A 14441-nucleotide genomic window follows, 5' to 3' on the forward strand; every position below is an offset into this window, starting at 1 on the left:
AGGTTTTCCTCTACAGCAATCAGGGTGCTTTGCAGTAGTATTTCATACCAAAGAGGAAGAGCCACTGGCCCCTATACAGGCTGGGGGATGCTATAGGGGCTGGGGGGGACTGCCCTATCTTGCCATTGCCCGCCTGGTGGGCTCTGGCAGCAGCACCCTGGGGCGGGGGTGGGCTCAGAGGAGGCAGGAGCACCCTGGTGTGGGGGTGAGCTCAGGAGAGACAGGAGAACCCCGAGGTGGGGGCGTGTAAGAGCTCCAGTACCTCACAAAATACTTTCGTCCAGAAAATATTAACAAATCTGCAGTCAACTGAGCTCAATCCCCTTTGTTTAGTGTTACCATCAAAATACGGGTGCGCAAAGCAGACCACCGATTCAGTTACAAATCAGGTGTTCAAAAGAGGAATGGGTGAGCCTGTGTGACCAAACAGCCGCAGCAGAGATTCTTGCACTGGCTGCGTTGTGACTAGAATTACAGGTTTAATGGGCCTCTCTCTGGAATTAGAACAGCTTCTTCTTTATGTGGATGTCAGATCACTCCCTTGGGAAACCAGAGATCTGCGTTTTGTTTCATCACTGACCCCATAAAATGAATTTTTAATTATGTGTGTACTCCTGTCTAGTAGGATGGCTTATGATAGCCCTCAGAATAGACATGGAATACAGTTTCTGTCTGCTTTGGCTCGTGTCTGACCCTGCCATCTGTGCCTAGGGAAACAAGGTTAGCAAACTGTGTAATTAAGGCTTGACATTTATTTACCAAAGACATCAAGAATATTTTTCAGCTATTAAATGCCAAGCCAAGAGGTCTTTCCAGCATTTTTTCCTGTCACTTTATATGTATATGCCCATTAGTTTTGTGGCACTCCTTAGTGATGAATTTAAATAGAAAAGTAACAGCAATGAGTTATAAGTTTATTTTACTTACTATCCGTAAGCTAGCAAGATGCTTATAATTTGAGCATTTATCTTTGTCCCTGCCAATTCAGGCACTCTATTACTGCATAATAGTTTTTAGTGAGAAACAACTCTATCCTGAAGAAGTTTATATCATGTTTAAAGGAGTTATGATTTTTTCTTAACTTTCTGAAGATATCTTGAAATTGGAAATTTTACAGAACTCATTAAAATGTTTTTATTTGATTAGCTAAATAGTTTTCCAATGATTTAATATTGAGCTTCAGCAGAAAAAATTCTGCACATAACTATCTAGTGCGCTTTTGTCAGAATTAACTTGGAAAAAGTGTTTTTTTCGGTTGATTCGTGGGGGCTGATAGAGACACATGGGACAAGAGACTTTGCTTTGGATACAAAGGTGGGCTTTAAGCTGATGTCATTTTCTAAGATCTACCTGCTTCTCTGCTGAAATAAAATCACGATTGAAAAGTTGTCATTGGATTGAAGGGTTGATGAGCAGCTCGTCTCCAGTGCAGCCACAGAGTCCCCAGTCTCTTCCCCACCACCCCAGCATCTATTGCCAGTGACTGTCCTTTCCTTCCATAAAATAGTTAATGCTGTGCAGAGCGCCCTCTTTGTCTGCTGTGTTTGGAGCTGTGCTGGCTTTCCCTCATCCTGAGGCTGGTAGGAAGTATTAACTCTGAACATCTCGTATGAGTCAAAAGCTGCCTGATGCCCCTCCAAGGAGGACAGCTGAAGTTTCACCAGCTGCTGGTTGCCACTGGAAACCTTTGCTGGTGGCTGATTCTGAATATATTTTTTACCTATTTGAAGCCCGGCTTTTCAGCTCATAGCCTGCATCCCCACAGATATTTTTAAGACACTCTGTTAATAGCGTGCATTGATCAGATATCTGACAGATGCGACCAGTTGTTGGGTTTTGTTTTCAATGAGCCAAGGAATGACTGCACCTCTGGGAATCTGATTAATGCAGGGGTGATGTAGGCCTGTCTTTTAATATGCAGTCAGATAGAGCGCCTTTTCTGCTTTAATCTCATTTTTCACAGATAGATCACTAAGGTAATATATTTGAAGGAATTAGCCGTTCCTACTCAAGATACCGTACCAACACTGGGATCCACTTGCTTTCCTATATATGCTTTTTGGCACAACTGGGTGAGCCTTGTTCCACATACACTGCTGTTGGGTTTGTTCCATATTTTACTTCTTTCCTCAAAGGAATTTCGTGCCTGGTCATCATTGCTTGTCATAAAAAGGGTTTCCTAATTCATTGCTCTCTTTCATCTCCAGCCACATCAACCGGAAGACACAATATGAAAACCCAGTCCTTGAAGCAAAGAGGAAGAAACAGCTTGAGCAACAGCAACAGCCACCCGAAGGTTGGCACCACGGAGGGCGTGATGGTTGGGGTTTTCCTGACAGAGCGTGCTCTCTGCACCTTGGCAGCACCATGCCAATGTTTTTGTCCTTCCTTCTGGGCCTTAGCATTTAAAGGCACAATGACATGTGTGGGAAAGGTTCACATAAGATGCAGCAAAGGAGAAAATCTGAACCGTATAATCACTTAAACTTAGTAGCTTTCACCACTGTAAAGAACTGAGATTTTTCTGTTAATGTCCCTTATTTCTGGGAAATTTTGAGCCTTCCCAGAAATAATGAAAAGACACTTTTCCCTCTTTAATCTGCTTCATTAAGTTGCTCAGTGTAGCTGATGCTGTTGTTCCAGGCTGCACTCTAACTCAGGCTGTCAAGAGGGATGAGTAGTGGGCATATACATGTGCGATAGAGAAACCTCCCTGCATGAGAGACTTCTTAGCCCAAGACCTTTGGATGTTGTCCATCTCTAATGTCTGAAGTAATTTCATTATTTCAAAACACTTATTTTTCTCTTCATTCTCCTTTTTTTCTTTTTAGTCTCCCCTCCTCCCCCCCTTTGAATGCAGCCCAACTGCAGTGAGGGGCCTATGACATTTGGGTTTGTTTTGGTACTTTCGTAGCATTCACACCAAGTTATTGCACAACAGTTATTAATCAAGGGGAAAATAATTTAGGTTTCAACCTTCCTTCTGCAACCATTTCGTGCAACACGAGCTCTTCTACTTAGATGCCATGAGTGCCATGGGGAATACATCTCATATAGACCACTTAGATGCTAATCGAGTCCCAAGTCTGAGCGCGAGGTAGGGTGTCCCAGCAGATGCATCAGTTGACCTGGACATAGAGGCTTCACAACTGTTTTTTGAATGTCCCATTCTTTTTATTACCTCTGTCTGTGACTCTGTTTCCTCTTTTGCCATGCTTCTCACATCCCCTCTCCTTGAATCCCACACACCCAGTGTGTATATGTGCAGGAGCTCATAGTGCTGTTGTGAAACGAGTAACATTTCCCTCTCTGCCCTCTCTAGAATGGACAGAGGAGTGTCCATCTCTCCCACCACCCGCTGCTCCAAACCATGTTTCAAACAACCAAGAGGCAGTTCGGGAAGCACCAGTGCAAGGTAACAACCTTGTTAAACCGGCTGTAAAAGTGCTGCAAGGTTTTTTCCTGAGAATGAAATTCCTTCAGCCAGCAACAAATTGAGTACCACCATTAGTAGTGTCACGCACCAGGGCATGTGCCTGCTTATCTGAATTCCCCCCAGATTTTGAGACTAGTTGTTTTGAGACTGCATTTGTTGCCAAATGTGAGAGGCAAATGAGATTTTGTGCATGAAAAATGGATTGTGGCCATTCTCTGTGTAGTGTTACAAGCCTTTGAAAAGGCATAGTGAAAACATGAGTTACGACATCGGTGGGATTTAATAGCAACTGCTGTGGATGCAAGTGCAAGTAGGAAGAGACCTTTTTCTACAGAGCTGTATGGGTGCTCAAGGATTAGGCTTATACATCATCTAAACTCTACCGAGTTTAGAATGTGGCTGTTATAATAAAATAGAGTGCAGAGATTTCTTAACGTTCACACAGGTCGATCTTCCCTCCAAAAAAAAAAGCTGCACAAAAGCTCACTACGTTACACTGTGATTAAGACGCAGATGTGCATTAACATGGTCGCGATTAGTTTGAGAGCCAAAGAGAATGTCATCCCATGTCTGCATTTGTGGACAGATAGAGTTTCAGGTTAAAGTAGTCTGAGAGCCCTGGAAACTTGTCAGTGTGTTTGGGAGCTGTGATGTACATAAGTTGTCGGCAGGGTTTGGCAGGACCTTGGGTGTCTTGATTGCATTTATGAGCAATCTGGCTTGCGCCTTTATGGATTTTCATTTTTGTGGGCTTTGAATACAAATGAAAATTCTGAGCAATAGGAGCTGGGGAAACACCAGAAGAAGGAGGTCCTCTGCCATTTGGGGAGCTTTGCAGACCTGCCAGGCCTTTGTGCTGAATCTGACTTTCTGCAGTAACAGAGGGTGAAGAAGCACAAGCACTTTGGCCACACATTAGGGGCAAATTACATCCTCTTTCTGAGTTGAAGCTCCTCTGGGAAGTTCTGCATGGGGCGGCAATGATAATAGATGCAAATACTGCAGGCCTGCTTTGAAGTTGACGTGTGTTTAGGCATTTTGGGCTATTACAGCCTTATTTATTAGTGTCAGTGGTCTGTGTATAGACAACTGCCCACAGACCAGTCGCTTGTCTTAAATGACTAACCAGACAGGACATGAATCATTCTTGAATTTGCAGCATGAGCTGAAACATTGCCCGACCAGGTTGCCAGCAAGGACAGAGAGTTCCACTTGTACCTGTTGCAGTACAAATGCTCTCAGGTTACAAGTGCTTGTAAGTAGGCTTTGAAGTCCTTGAAGCAAAGGACATTGGCTACATCTAAATTGCATAGCAAGTGAGTGGCATTGCCCGGGTCTGCAGGAATCAGAGGCTGGGAAAGGTGGGAGAGAGGGAATCTGACTGGAGCACATCATCCTGACAGAGCTGGGAGCAGCCGGGGGAGGCTGATCCCAGGAGCTGGGAAACACTTCCTTGCTGTGCAGGTCAGCCGCGGTTTCTGATTCTGAGCCTGGTAGGTGTACCGCTCTCCTGGGCTGCCTTTCCTGCTGTTAAGAGCCAGGTGCAGGTGGCACTAGACCCTTCCAAAACAAGCATGCTGAATTTAACAGTATCCAAAGCCTCCAATGCATTCCCAAGGAATATTAGAGTACAGAGTAATCCAGACTTACAGCAAGGAAAAGCAGGGGAGCTCTTGGGATGGTAACCTGACCACCAGGCGTCTGGGGTTAGGCATCTCATCCGAATGCCTCAAAAATGCTGGTTTTCCTCAGGCAGGCATCTGTGAGTGCCTTTCGTGGTCAAGCGGAGGAAGGGATGCCGAAGCATCCATGCATGATTGTGCAAAGGACCTGTCATGCAGGTGCTGATGTAGGAAGCCTCACTTGGCTTTCCACCCGCTCCCGGCTGCCAGCCACCAAAATTTGCAGCAGTGGTATAGGAGAGCATTAGCCTGTCTCATCCTCACTCTGAGCGACATCTCCTGGTACCCACAGATGACTCCTCCTCTCTTTCATTCCTTCCTCTTCCTTTCTCTTCTCTCACCCCCCATTTGCAGCAGCTATTTCCAGCTTTCCTGTCCCTCCCCTGCTGTGCCCAGGATTTTCCTTCTCTCCCACTGATGGCACTGCTGGTGGGGACATGGGCACAAGGACCTCTCCCTGTGCCCCTAGCACTGCTCTCTCAGCTGGGGTTTTGTAGGTACATTCATTTAAAATGCAATCCCCTTCCAAATGCTGTAGGTGGGACATACCCTGTAGTGCTGCTATCCTGTTACTACAGGGCGAGTTCTTCCTGTATTTGTAGGCAGCTGCTGGCAAGCTCTGCTTGTTCTGCTTGTCTTTCGAACCAGGAATCAGCACAAGACCAAGCCTCGCTGCATGCTGCCTCTCGGCCGTGTTTGTTAGCTGAGACATTGGGTTGTGCTTTGATAGTTGGGGCTTTTTGGCAGCTTGGGGGCTGAACAGAGCATCTGCCCATGATGTGCAGGATTACTGCGTTTCTGTGCGAAGGCAGAAGACTGCAAGTCCTCACACTGCCCCCTCATGAATAATCTTCAAATATACTTTTTTTTTTTTTCCCCTCACTCAAAAGCTTACAAGTCTCAAATCCCCTCATTCTCCCTCAAAGTCTCCTTTCTAAACGGAGGCCCACGGCAATGCTGCTGAGGGTTTTGAAAGTACACTAGCTCTCCTGGCAGCGCTATGCACTGCTGATCCTGGAGCTGTCACCAGAGGGCTTAGTGACGCAGTCTTTTCCCCTTTAAGCACTAAAAACAATTAAAAGTGCAAAGATGTTCAGTGTTGGCACTGTGAAGTACAGCAACCATGATTCCTTTTCCGAGCCTGTGCAACATGCTTTCCAAGGATGTGCTTTTGTCTTTGGGGCACCTCATTCCCTCTTAACCATGCTCCCAGAGAGCATTAACAGCCCTCCAACACAGCTACTCTGGTCCCGGGTCGCTCTTTGATCCATACTTCACAACGACAGTGTTTCATCCACAACAGGCAAGGAGCAGAAAGGCAAAAGAAAAGACTTCAAACAGTGTCTGAAGAACAACATTAGCGTCCTCCCCTTTTTCACCGGAGGAGGTCACAGGGTAGTAGCGCTGATGGGGCGGAGAGGGTTATGCACTGTCTTGCCAGACCTCAGAAGTTGCTTTCTGCTTGGTGGGTTGGTTGGGAGGAGGCCAAGTGGTGAGAAATATAATGATGCTCCCGCAGAAGCTTGCTGCAGGCTCCTGTAAGAGGCATTTGTGCTCCCCCTCTTCCATTCTTCTCTGTGTGGGTGTAAGCACCTCCAGACAGAGATGAGATATCTATGCCAGCATTGCCAGCTTTAATGTATTTGATTCCTTACACCCTGTTTTCCCCTTTGTAGCCTTGAGGCTTTTGTGTGTACAACCACAGCTAACAAAGCACCAGGTACTAAGATTTGTGCTCACTCCTTTTCCTGCATGTATGGATCCAAGGAGATGGGTGGAGTGCGATGAGGTGGGAGGATGCTGGGGTGAAGTTCAGTCCCATCCCAGTACACTGCTGCATTTGTCCATGTACTTGTTAGAGCGGGGAGGGGCAGAGGAAGAATGGATCAAATGCTCTTGCCTGCCTGTTTATAGATTTTCCAAACTTCCTACACAGGAAAACCTTTTTTTACACGAAACCCTTCTGAGTTGAAAGGAAAGTTCATCCACACCAAGCTAAGGAAAAGCAGCAGGGGGTTTGGTTTTACCGTCGTTGGAGGGGATGAGCCAGATGAATTTCTCCAAATCAAAAGTTTGGTGCTTGATGGTCCTGCAGCTCTGGATGGCAAAATGGAAACAGGTACTGATACTTTAAATCAAAATCACTACCACCACTTTGTTTTATGTTTCTACTGCGGTGTTTTCGTAGGGCTGCTTCTGTATCTACTGTGCCTCTCTCCTTGTCTCCCAAGCTACTCCCAAGGACAGGGTGGAGGAGTGGGCTAGTTTGCATTTCCCTTTGTGGATGTGCCAAGGGACAATGTGTTTTGCCAGAGATCAGGCCCAGCATGATGAAATCCTGTTAAGATTCACCCGCGGTCACAATTCCTCACTTGCAGGTGGAGCATCACAACATCAAACGTCCCTGTATTGCAGCCCCAGTGTTAAAACATGAGTCAGAATTCAATCAATACCTTGTTTTCAGGCCAAAGTATGGCTGAGAAGTGACACATGATACCATATTTGAGCAGTTGGTATTTGAGAACTTTCTGTTATAGCTCTCGTGCTCTCAGCTTTGTTTCTATCATATGTCAGTGTAGTACAGTGTTTAACAGTGAGAGTTGGGCTTCAAAATAGCTGTTAAATGGGCCATATATTGTCATTTGAATTTAATATTTTTTTTAATGAGCTAATTCTGTTTTTACTTTCAAAAACATTTATATACATAAAGACTTTATGCAGTGAATCCATTGTGTACAGATAGTTCTTGCATGCCGAAGTGTCACCGCTCCTTTTTCTTGCAAAGGTACTTAAATGCTACTATTCACCTGTGAGTGGTACCTGCAGATGCTGCAGATCAGTTCACAGGCTCTGGTCCTCACCTCTCTGGGGTGCACAATACATACATTTGGTATTTCTCTCTGTATCCTCTGCAGGGGACGTCATAGTCAGTGTGAACGATACCTGTGTGTTGGGGCACACTCATGCTCAAGTTGTGAAAATCTTCCAGTCCATCCCCATCGGTGCCAGTGTGGACCTCGAACTGTGCCGAGGCTACCCCCTGCCCTTCGATCCCGATGATCCCAACACAAGCCTGGTTACATCCGTGGCAATTTTGGACAAAGAGCCAATCATTGTGAACGGGCAGGAAAACTACGACTCCCCAGCGAGCCACAGTAGTAAAACAGGAAAAGTAAATGGCACAAAGGAAGCAAGACCCAGCAGCCCGGCTGAGGTCTCTTCCAACGGACCCCATGGTTACCCCAATGATACGGTCTCTTTGGCATCTTCGATAGCAACACAACCTGAACTCATAACGGTGCATATAGTGAAGGGGCCTATGGGCTTTGGGTTTACTATAGCAGACAGTCCCGGTGGGGGTGGCCAAAGAGTGAAACAAATCGTGGACAGCCCACGATGCCGCGGCCTGAAGGAGGGCGATCTTATAGTCGAAGTCAACAAGAAGAATGTGCAGAGCCTCACACACAATCAGGTGGTGGATATGCTGATTGAATGTCCTAAGGGAAGTGAAGTCACGTTGCTTGTGCAGCGAGGAGGTGAGTTGTCAAAACTGCTTTAAAACATTTCTTGAAAGTTTAAAAGAAATGCACGTCATGACAGACCTGCTTCCTAAACTTCTCAGTAGAAATGGTTTCTGTCCTGAGGTGTAGGAACTTCTCCAAGCTGGCAGTTGCCAGGTCACAGAGATGGTTAAATTTATTTACTGGGGAATGTGTGTATAATTCCCGTGCACACATGCAGTGCAGACGTGTTCTGGTAGTGCACAAAGGTGTGGTGGGGCTACGCCTTCACTTACATAACAAACTCTGGTCTCATGCTTGTAAAATTTAATTATTTTAAATAGAATGTAGACTTTTCTTGAGCTGTTTTGAGAGATGGAAGAGGCTGGTAATGCATTCTGTAATTTGCAGTGTTCAGAATCAGATATCTAATGACTTTTCACTATGGAAGGGTTATACCTGGGATACTCTTCAGCATAGATGAGGCAATTAAAATTCTCCAAGTTGTAAGCAATTGAATGTTAGTTCTGGACATATGTATTTACGGAGCAGTTAGGAGCCGAGCTCCTTTTTGGTTGCATTGCTGAGGCCACCAGCATGTACGAAAACCGCCCTACATGTCTGCAGCCCGTGTGGGAGCATGGATGGCAGGTAACCTCTCAATGGGGTCAGCCCATCCGCAGGAATGCTTTCCTTGCACAGAGTAAGTGTAAAGTCACCTGAAAAGGCAGAGCACAGAATATATTAATATAATTTTCAAAGTATGAGTTCCTTAAAGACTTTCAGTCCTACAAAAGTTTAAAAAATGCACTGCGTTCTCATGATTAATGTATGTATTATGGAGAAAATACGTTTGGAAGAAAAATAGCAGCTATTATTAATCTTCCTCCAGAGCGCTTATATATCTAGTAACACCATACATTAATTATTTGAATTGTGGCTGACATTTAATAATCCTCCTTATACCTTGAAGGCATAATGAAAAGATTTGATGAGGAAATAAAAGCCTAGTTTTAATAAGATAGTAAATAGTTCCCTGGTAAGCTTGCTGAATCTTTTTTTTTTTTTATTAATTTAATCAAGATACTAACCACATGTTGAGCTTTTGCTCTCACCTTGCTAGATAGATATCATATCAATCTCCTTGAACTGCCTTCCTCCCTCCTTCAAGGTCCTGGTGTTTCCATTTTAGTACAGAGCACTTGCAGTTCCAAATTTAATGCTCTCAGGGTACTGGAAACTGCAGTGGCCCTGGATCCAGGGTTAATCATTGAAATGTGCTTTTCTTCACATCCAGAAGAAGGCTGGATGGAAAAGAACTCCAGTGGTGTTACAGAAGCCAAGCAGAATATAGACAGTGGTAGTAGTCCCAGCATCAAACCTGATCAGTTTTATTTAAAGTTTATGGGATGGAGCTGGATAAAACGCACCCAGCACTCAGTGCTGCTGCGTATGGGTCCTTTCTTCCGTCACTTTACCTTGTGTTACCCCTGCCAAGTCTTTTTATCAGAAGTACCATCCCCAGACAAGGTGCCACTACTTTTTTTGATCTGATTACAGAACTGTATTTGGCTCCGGTGTCTGTTAAGCTCCTTCAGGGCTTTTGAAGCAGTTCTTTAGCTTCACTGCCAGTTGTCCTTTCCTCCTCCTCCCTCTGGTGTCCAGTGAAGAAAATGCTCAGATGCTGTCAGGCATCCTTGCATTAGCCCAACATTTGCATTCAGTCAGGCTTTGCATGAAGCATCCCTGTAACACTAAGGCTGGTGTTCAGAGCTGTCGAAAGGATTTGTCAGAAGTGATTACTAATCAGGCAGAAAAATATCAGAAAGAGATGTGTAATATACGGGAAAAGCTCTTGCCTGCTCCAAGCTGCTCGTGTACTCCCAACAGGAAGGTTTAATTGTTAAAATGCAAACCCACAGCCGCTGAGAGCAGCCTGTAAAATATTTACTGTAAAGTGTATTCAGCTGAAGCGCTGCCTTCTGGGAGCGGGCGAGTCCTGCTGTGGCCTTTGCTTAGGAAACAAAAGGATGACTGCGGGAAGGATGAAGCCAAAATGCCCCCTCTGTGTGCTCGGCTGCTCATGTGTTATCTGAAAATCCTTTGCAAGACTTGTACGAGATTGGGGCAGGGAGGTAAATGCATTAAGAGAGGGACAGCATCAGGTCATTGAGATTTTGCTTTCCAGAGGCTCCATAGAAAACTCGCCTTATTTGTGTTCTGATTTATATTTTTATTTTGCCCTTCTTCCTCCCCTTTCTAGGGCTTAATTACATAATTACTGTTGGTTTCCTGTTTCACCTGTATATAGTGCTGGATAAAACTTAGAGTATTTCATGAGTTGGCCTTCAACACTTGACGGGCTCAGAAAGGATGATCTCCAAGTGGAGGCGCGGTACGGTGCTGCCAATGGGGCTATACACGAGAGCAGATCAGAAAAGCTGCTTTTGCTTAGTAGAATGAAGGGACAGAAGGGACGAAATTATTGTATCTAACTAATAGGTAGGAGGGAGAGAAGATACTTAAACCAAAGAGTTGGCTGAAAAACAATGGGATGTCATTTGGCTGTGAGTAATTTAAACTGGAAATAAGCAGAAAGTGCCATCCCATTAGAGCCTGTAAGTCAAACTGGAGGAGACATAAAGATTTTGCTGCCTGAAGGTGGAGCTCAGCACGCTTAAAGGGGATATGGCATGGTGCCTGTAACAGCAGAGATGCTTGATAACCCTGCCAGACCGTAAAAGGACTGTGTACCTGAAAGTAAACCGGTGCTGCTGGTCACAAAATAAAGAACTGAGCATATGGTTTCATCCTTGCACTGCGCAATGTGATTGCGCATTTCAGTTATTTTAAAGAATTGTTGTTAATAAAGCCACAAAAAGCACACCTTTATTTTGAATATTTGTAGCTGAAAAGGTTCTTTTAACCTTGTACTTAAAAAGTACATAAAGTACTTTTCTCAAAAAAGAAGCAAAGAAAGAAGGTAATAATATTTGCCACTTGAAATCCATTTGTCATTGCGGCTTGTCTATGCACAGTAATCAACTGAAATAAGCAATTCTCAAATACATCTCCATTCTGCACAGATTCTATTCATAATAAAAGCAACATTTTTGTCAGAATAATTTCCCTGCTTCCCAGCTGAGTGTTGTTCCAGGGAGTTGGGTCTGTGCTGTGACAGGTGGGGGACTGCTTCAGAACCAGTTATTCTGCAGATCTACTGCACTTTATTTTGAGGGGACTGAGATATAACATTAGTTTCAGTGAGAACATTTGTTTGTCCTATCAATGTATTTATTGAATTACCTCGGATTAAAGGGTATTATTTTTCTCCTTTTCTTTCCCCCTGTTTTTAAGGACAGTCTTCAGTTCAGGTCATCCAAAAATTTGATTGGCTTGTGTTCAGTTGCAAGAATTAAGCTGAGCAGTTTTCTTGCTGGTTTGAATGGACACTTTCCCTTCGAAGCTTTCACAGTTAGTGTTCACCAGCATGTCGATTCACCGAAAGGTTGAAAATAACATAAACCTTGAGTGTGATCTGTGCAATCCCCTCGAAGATGTCTTCCCCCTTTGCTCCAGATCAAAGTGAAAGCATGCAGGTGGAGCATCACTCGCATGTCATAGGCTACTCAGTGGAGTTTCTGGTAGTTTTTCCCTAGTGCCAGATTCACATTAAGCTGGGGAATGGAAATCAGTCTTTTGAGAAAGAAATGTTATATGCACTGGAGTTTCAAAACTGAATGTATTTTATGGGGACAAGGACCTACGCAACATCTCCTGGTTTAAATGACTGTCAGTGGGTACCTGAGTGTTTACCTCCATGTGAAAGCTAAGTCTGTGGTAAATTCCCTGTTCAGGATTCAGTTGAATGGGCAGTGTTTGTGGAGAGTGATGAAGTGGGTGGAAGTGGGGAGAGGCCTTTGACAGTAGTTCTGCTCAGTTGGTCCTTGATTCAGTAGTCTGAAGGAGCTTTTTGTGATACATATATCTACAAGAAAGATTTGCAGCAATGGAACAAAATTACAAATTGCTAAAGCAATAAACCTATTAAGTCTCCTTAGGTAGCTGGACTTTCCCTTGCTGTTCTGGTGGTGCTCCTGGCATGTGAGGATAATTAACCTCCGACACTTCCCACGGAAAGCAGTTAATTCCTCCTTCTTGTGCTGAAAATGCATTCTAGAGTCAACTGCTCTGGACTTGAAGGCTTTTTCTGTAGCCTAAAATGGAAAGACATATTTTTTCTTTCTCTATTTATCTTGCGTCCATGCCACCGAAACATTGCATAATAATGTCAAGATACACATGTCCTTTTCTTTACATTGTTGGCTGCAGCTTCAGGCTCTCCCAGCCTGCGTAGGGAGAGTTACAAATCCTTTAAATGCAGTGGGAAAACTTTACAAACAATGCATTATAACAACTTACAATTGCAAGCACGTTATAACAGTGTAATTGAAATCACATTGCTCTTTGAGATCTAGAGTGTCAAAATAGCATGCTCAGACGTAAATGAGCAGTGGCATTGAGCATTAAATATCTGAGCTGAGGGAAGTCCATTGCCTCTGCAGGTTTCAGAGGATGTCTCCTCACTATTCCATCCTTTCTGCCCTCACCACAAACCCCTATCAATCTGAACTTTATAAGCAAAAATATTGTCTTTGTACCTATTTATCGAGATCCTCTCCCCCCCATGGAGTTGAAACTTTCCCTTCCTGTCCTTACCAGAAGTGTTGGAAATGGATCAGTTAGTGGTAAGTGCCAAACAAAAACAAGCAATATCTCACAGTGTTGGAATAAGAGCTCCTTTTCAGTTGCTATCCCTGATGATGTAAAACCATGGTAATTAGAGCTGCAATCAGCTTTTCAGTGCAGACTTGAACTCTTTTGAACAAGCCACTCACTTCTGTTTGCCCTTTAGGCTCGCAGTGAAGAACGAGTTGAAAGTCATGCCACTTAAGCATCTAGCTGCCAGGAAATTTCAAACTATCTTAGCAGCTGCTGAATTAGAGAAAAAGGGAGTCCAAACTGCATTTAGGACAAAAATCACGACCTGGGAATCATCTGACAGTTACCACAGAGCGTGTTTGCCTGTGCCAAAGCTCCTGGAAGGGAAAGAAAAGTTCTGCGTTTCCAGCAGTGTTTTCAATTCCTAATACAGAGGAAGTAGAGTGTTATACTGAGGTCCTTGTCCTGTGTTTGGATCTGTAGGAACCCCCCCCTGAGCCCTATCTCGCTAAGAACGGAGCTGCTGGTGCCAATCATCATGCATGCCACCTTTATGGCTGGTTTTCATAGTCTAGTCCCTAGCCCACCATATTGTGGCAGGTTCTTCTCTCATCCAGAGCAGAAGATCTCATTCCTCTCCGCCATCCGGTGTGCTCAACTGACCTCTACGTTTTATTAAAATCCCATTCCAAGTCTCCTCTTTTTCTTTGCCTTGCCTTTTGTCAACCACCATCAGCTGCCAGAGCTCCTAGTACTTTCTACTCTGGCATCTCCCATCAAACCTGTTTGTTGAATCTCTCAGCAATTTGTCACTCAGTGTAGGTTATTTTGAGCTGTACACTGAAAGACACTTGAGTTTTTAATACAAATTATATCATCCAGAAATAATTGGTAGGGAGATACTTTTGATAGCTTATAGGCTCCCCTCACTAGTTAGGAAATTATATTTTTTAAAAAATCAGAATCATAGTATGCTTAAAGAAATATCTGTCCATGTGTAATGCTAAGATTAGTTTTTCGCTTACATTACTTTTTCTTCCAGGGTTATTACTCTGTAATTTCAGAGTTATGGATTTCCTGATTAAATTGGGAATCTCATTT

General features: G+C 44.1%; 1 protein-coding gene across 27 annotated transcripts in view; it reads left to right on the forward strand.

Moving 5' to 3' along the window:
• MAGI1 (membrane associated guanylate kinase, WW and PDZ domain containing 1) overlaps positions 1-14441 on the forward strand; it is a 352470-nt gene that overhangs the window by 288587 nt on the left and 49442 nt on the right. For 22 of the 27 annotated variants that reach the window (XM_054076267.1, XM_054076261.1, XM_054076272.1 and 19 more), the window contains 4 exons: positions 2208-2296; positions 3323-3415; positions 7055-7237; positions 8034-8654. In XM_054076267.1, coding sequence (XP_053932242.1) covers positions 2208-2296; positions 3323-3415; positions 7055-7237; positions 8034-8654 — 986 coding nt within the window. The remainder of the gene's footprint in view (positions 1-2207; positions 2297-3322; positions 3416-7054; positions 7238-8033; positions 8655-14441) is intronic. The other 5 variants (XM_054076265.1, XM_054076257.1, XM_054076258.1 and 2 more) reach the window with 1 other exon arrangement.

Source organism: Cuculus canorus, chromosome 11 (genome assembly GCF_017976375.1).
Source record: "Cuculus canorus isolate bCucCan1 chromosome 11, bCucCan1.pri, whole genome shotgun sequence".
Classification (NCBI taxonomy): domain Eukaryota; kingdom Metazoa; phylum Chordata; class Aves; order Cuculiformes; family Cuculidae; genus Cuculus; species Cuculus canorus.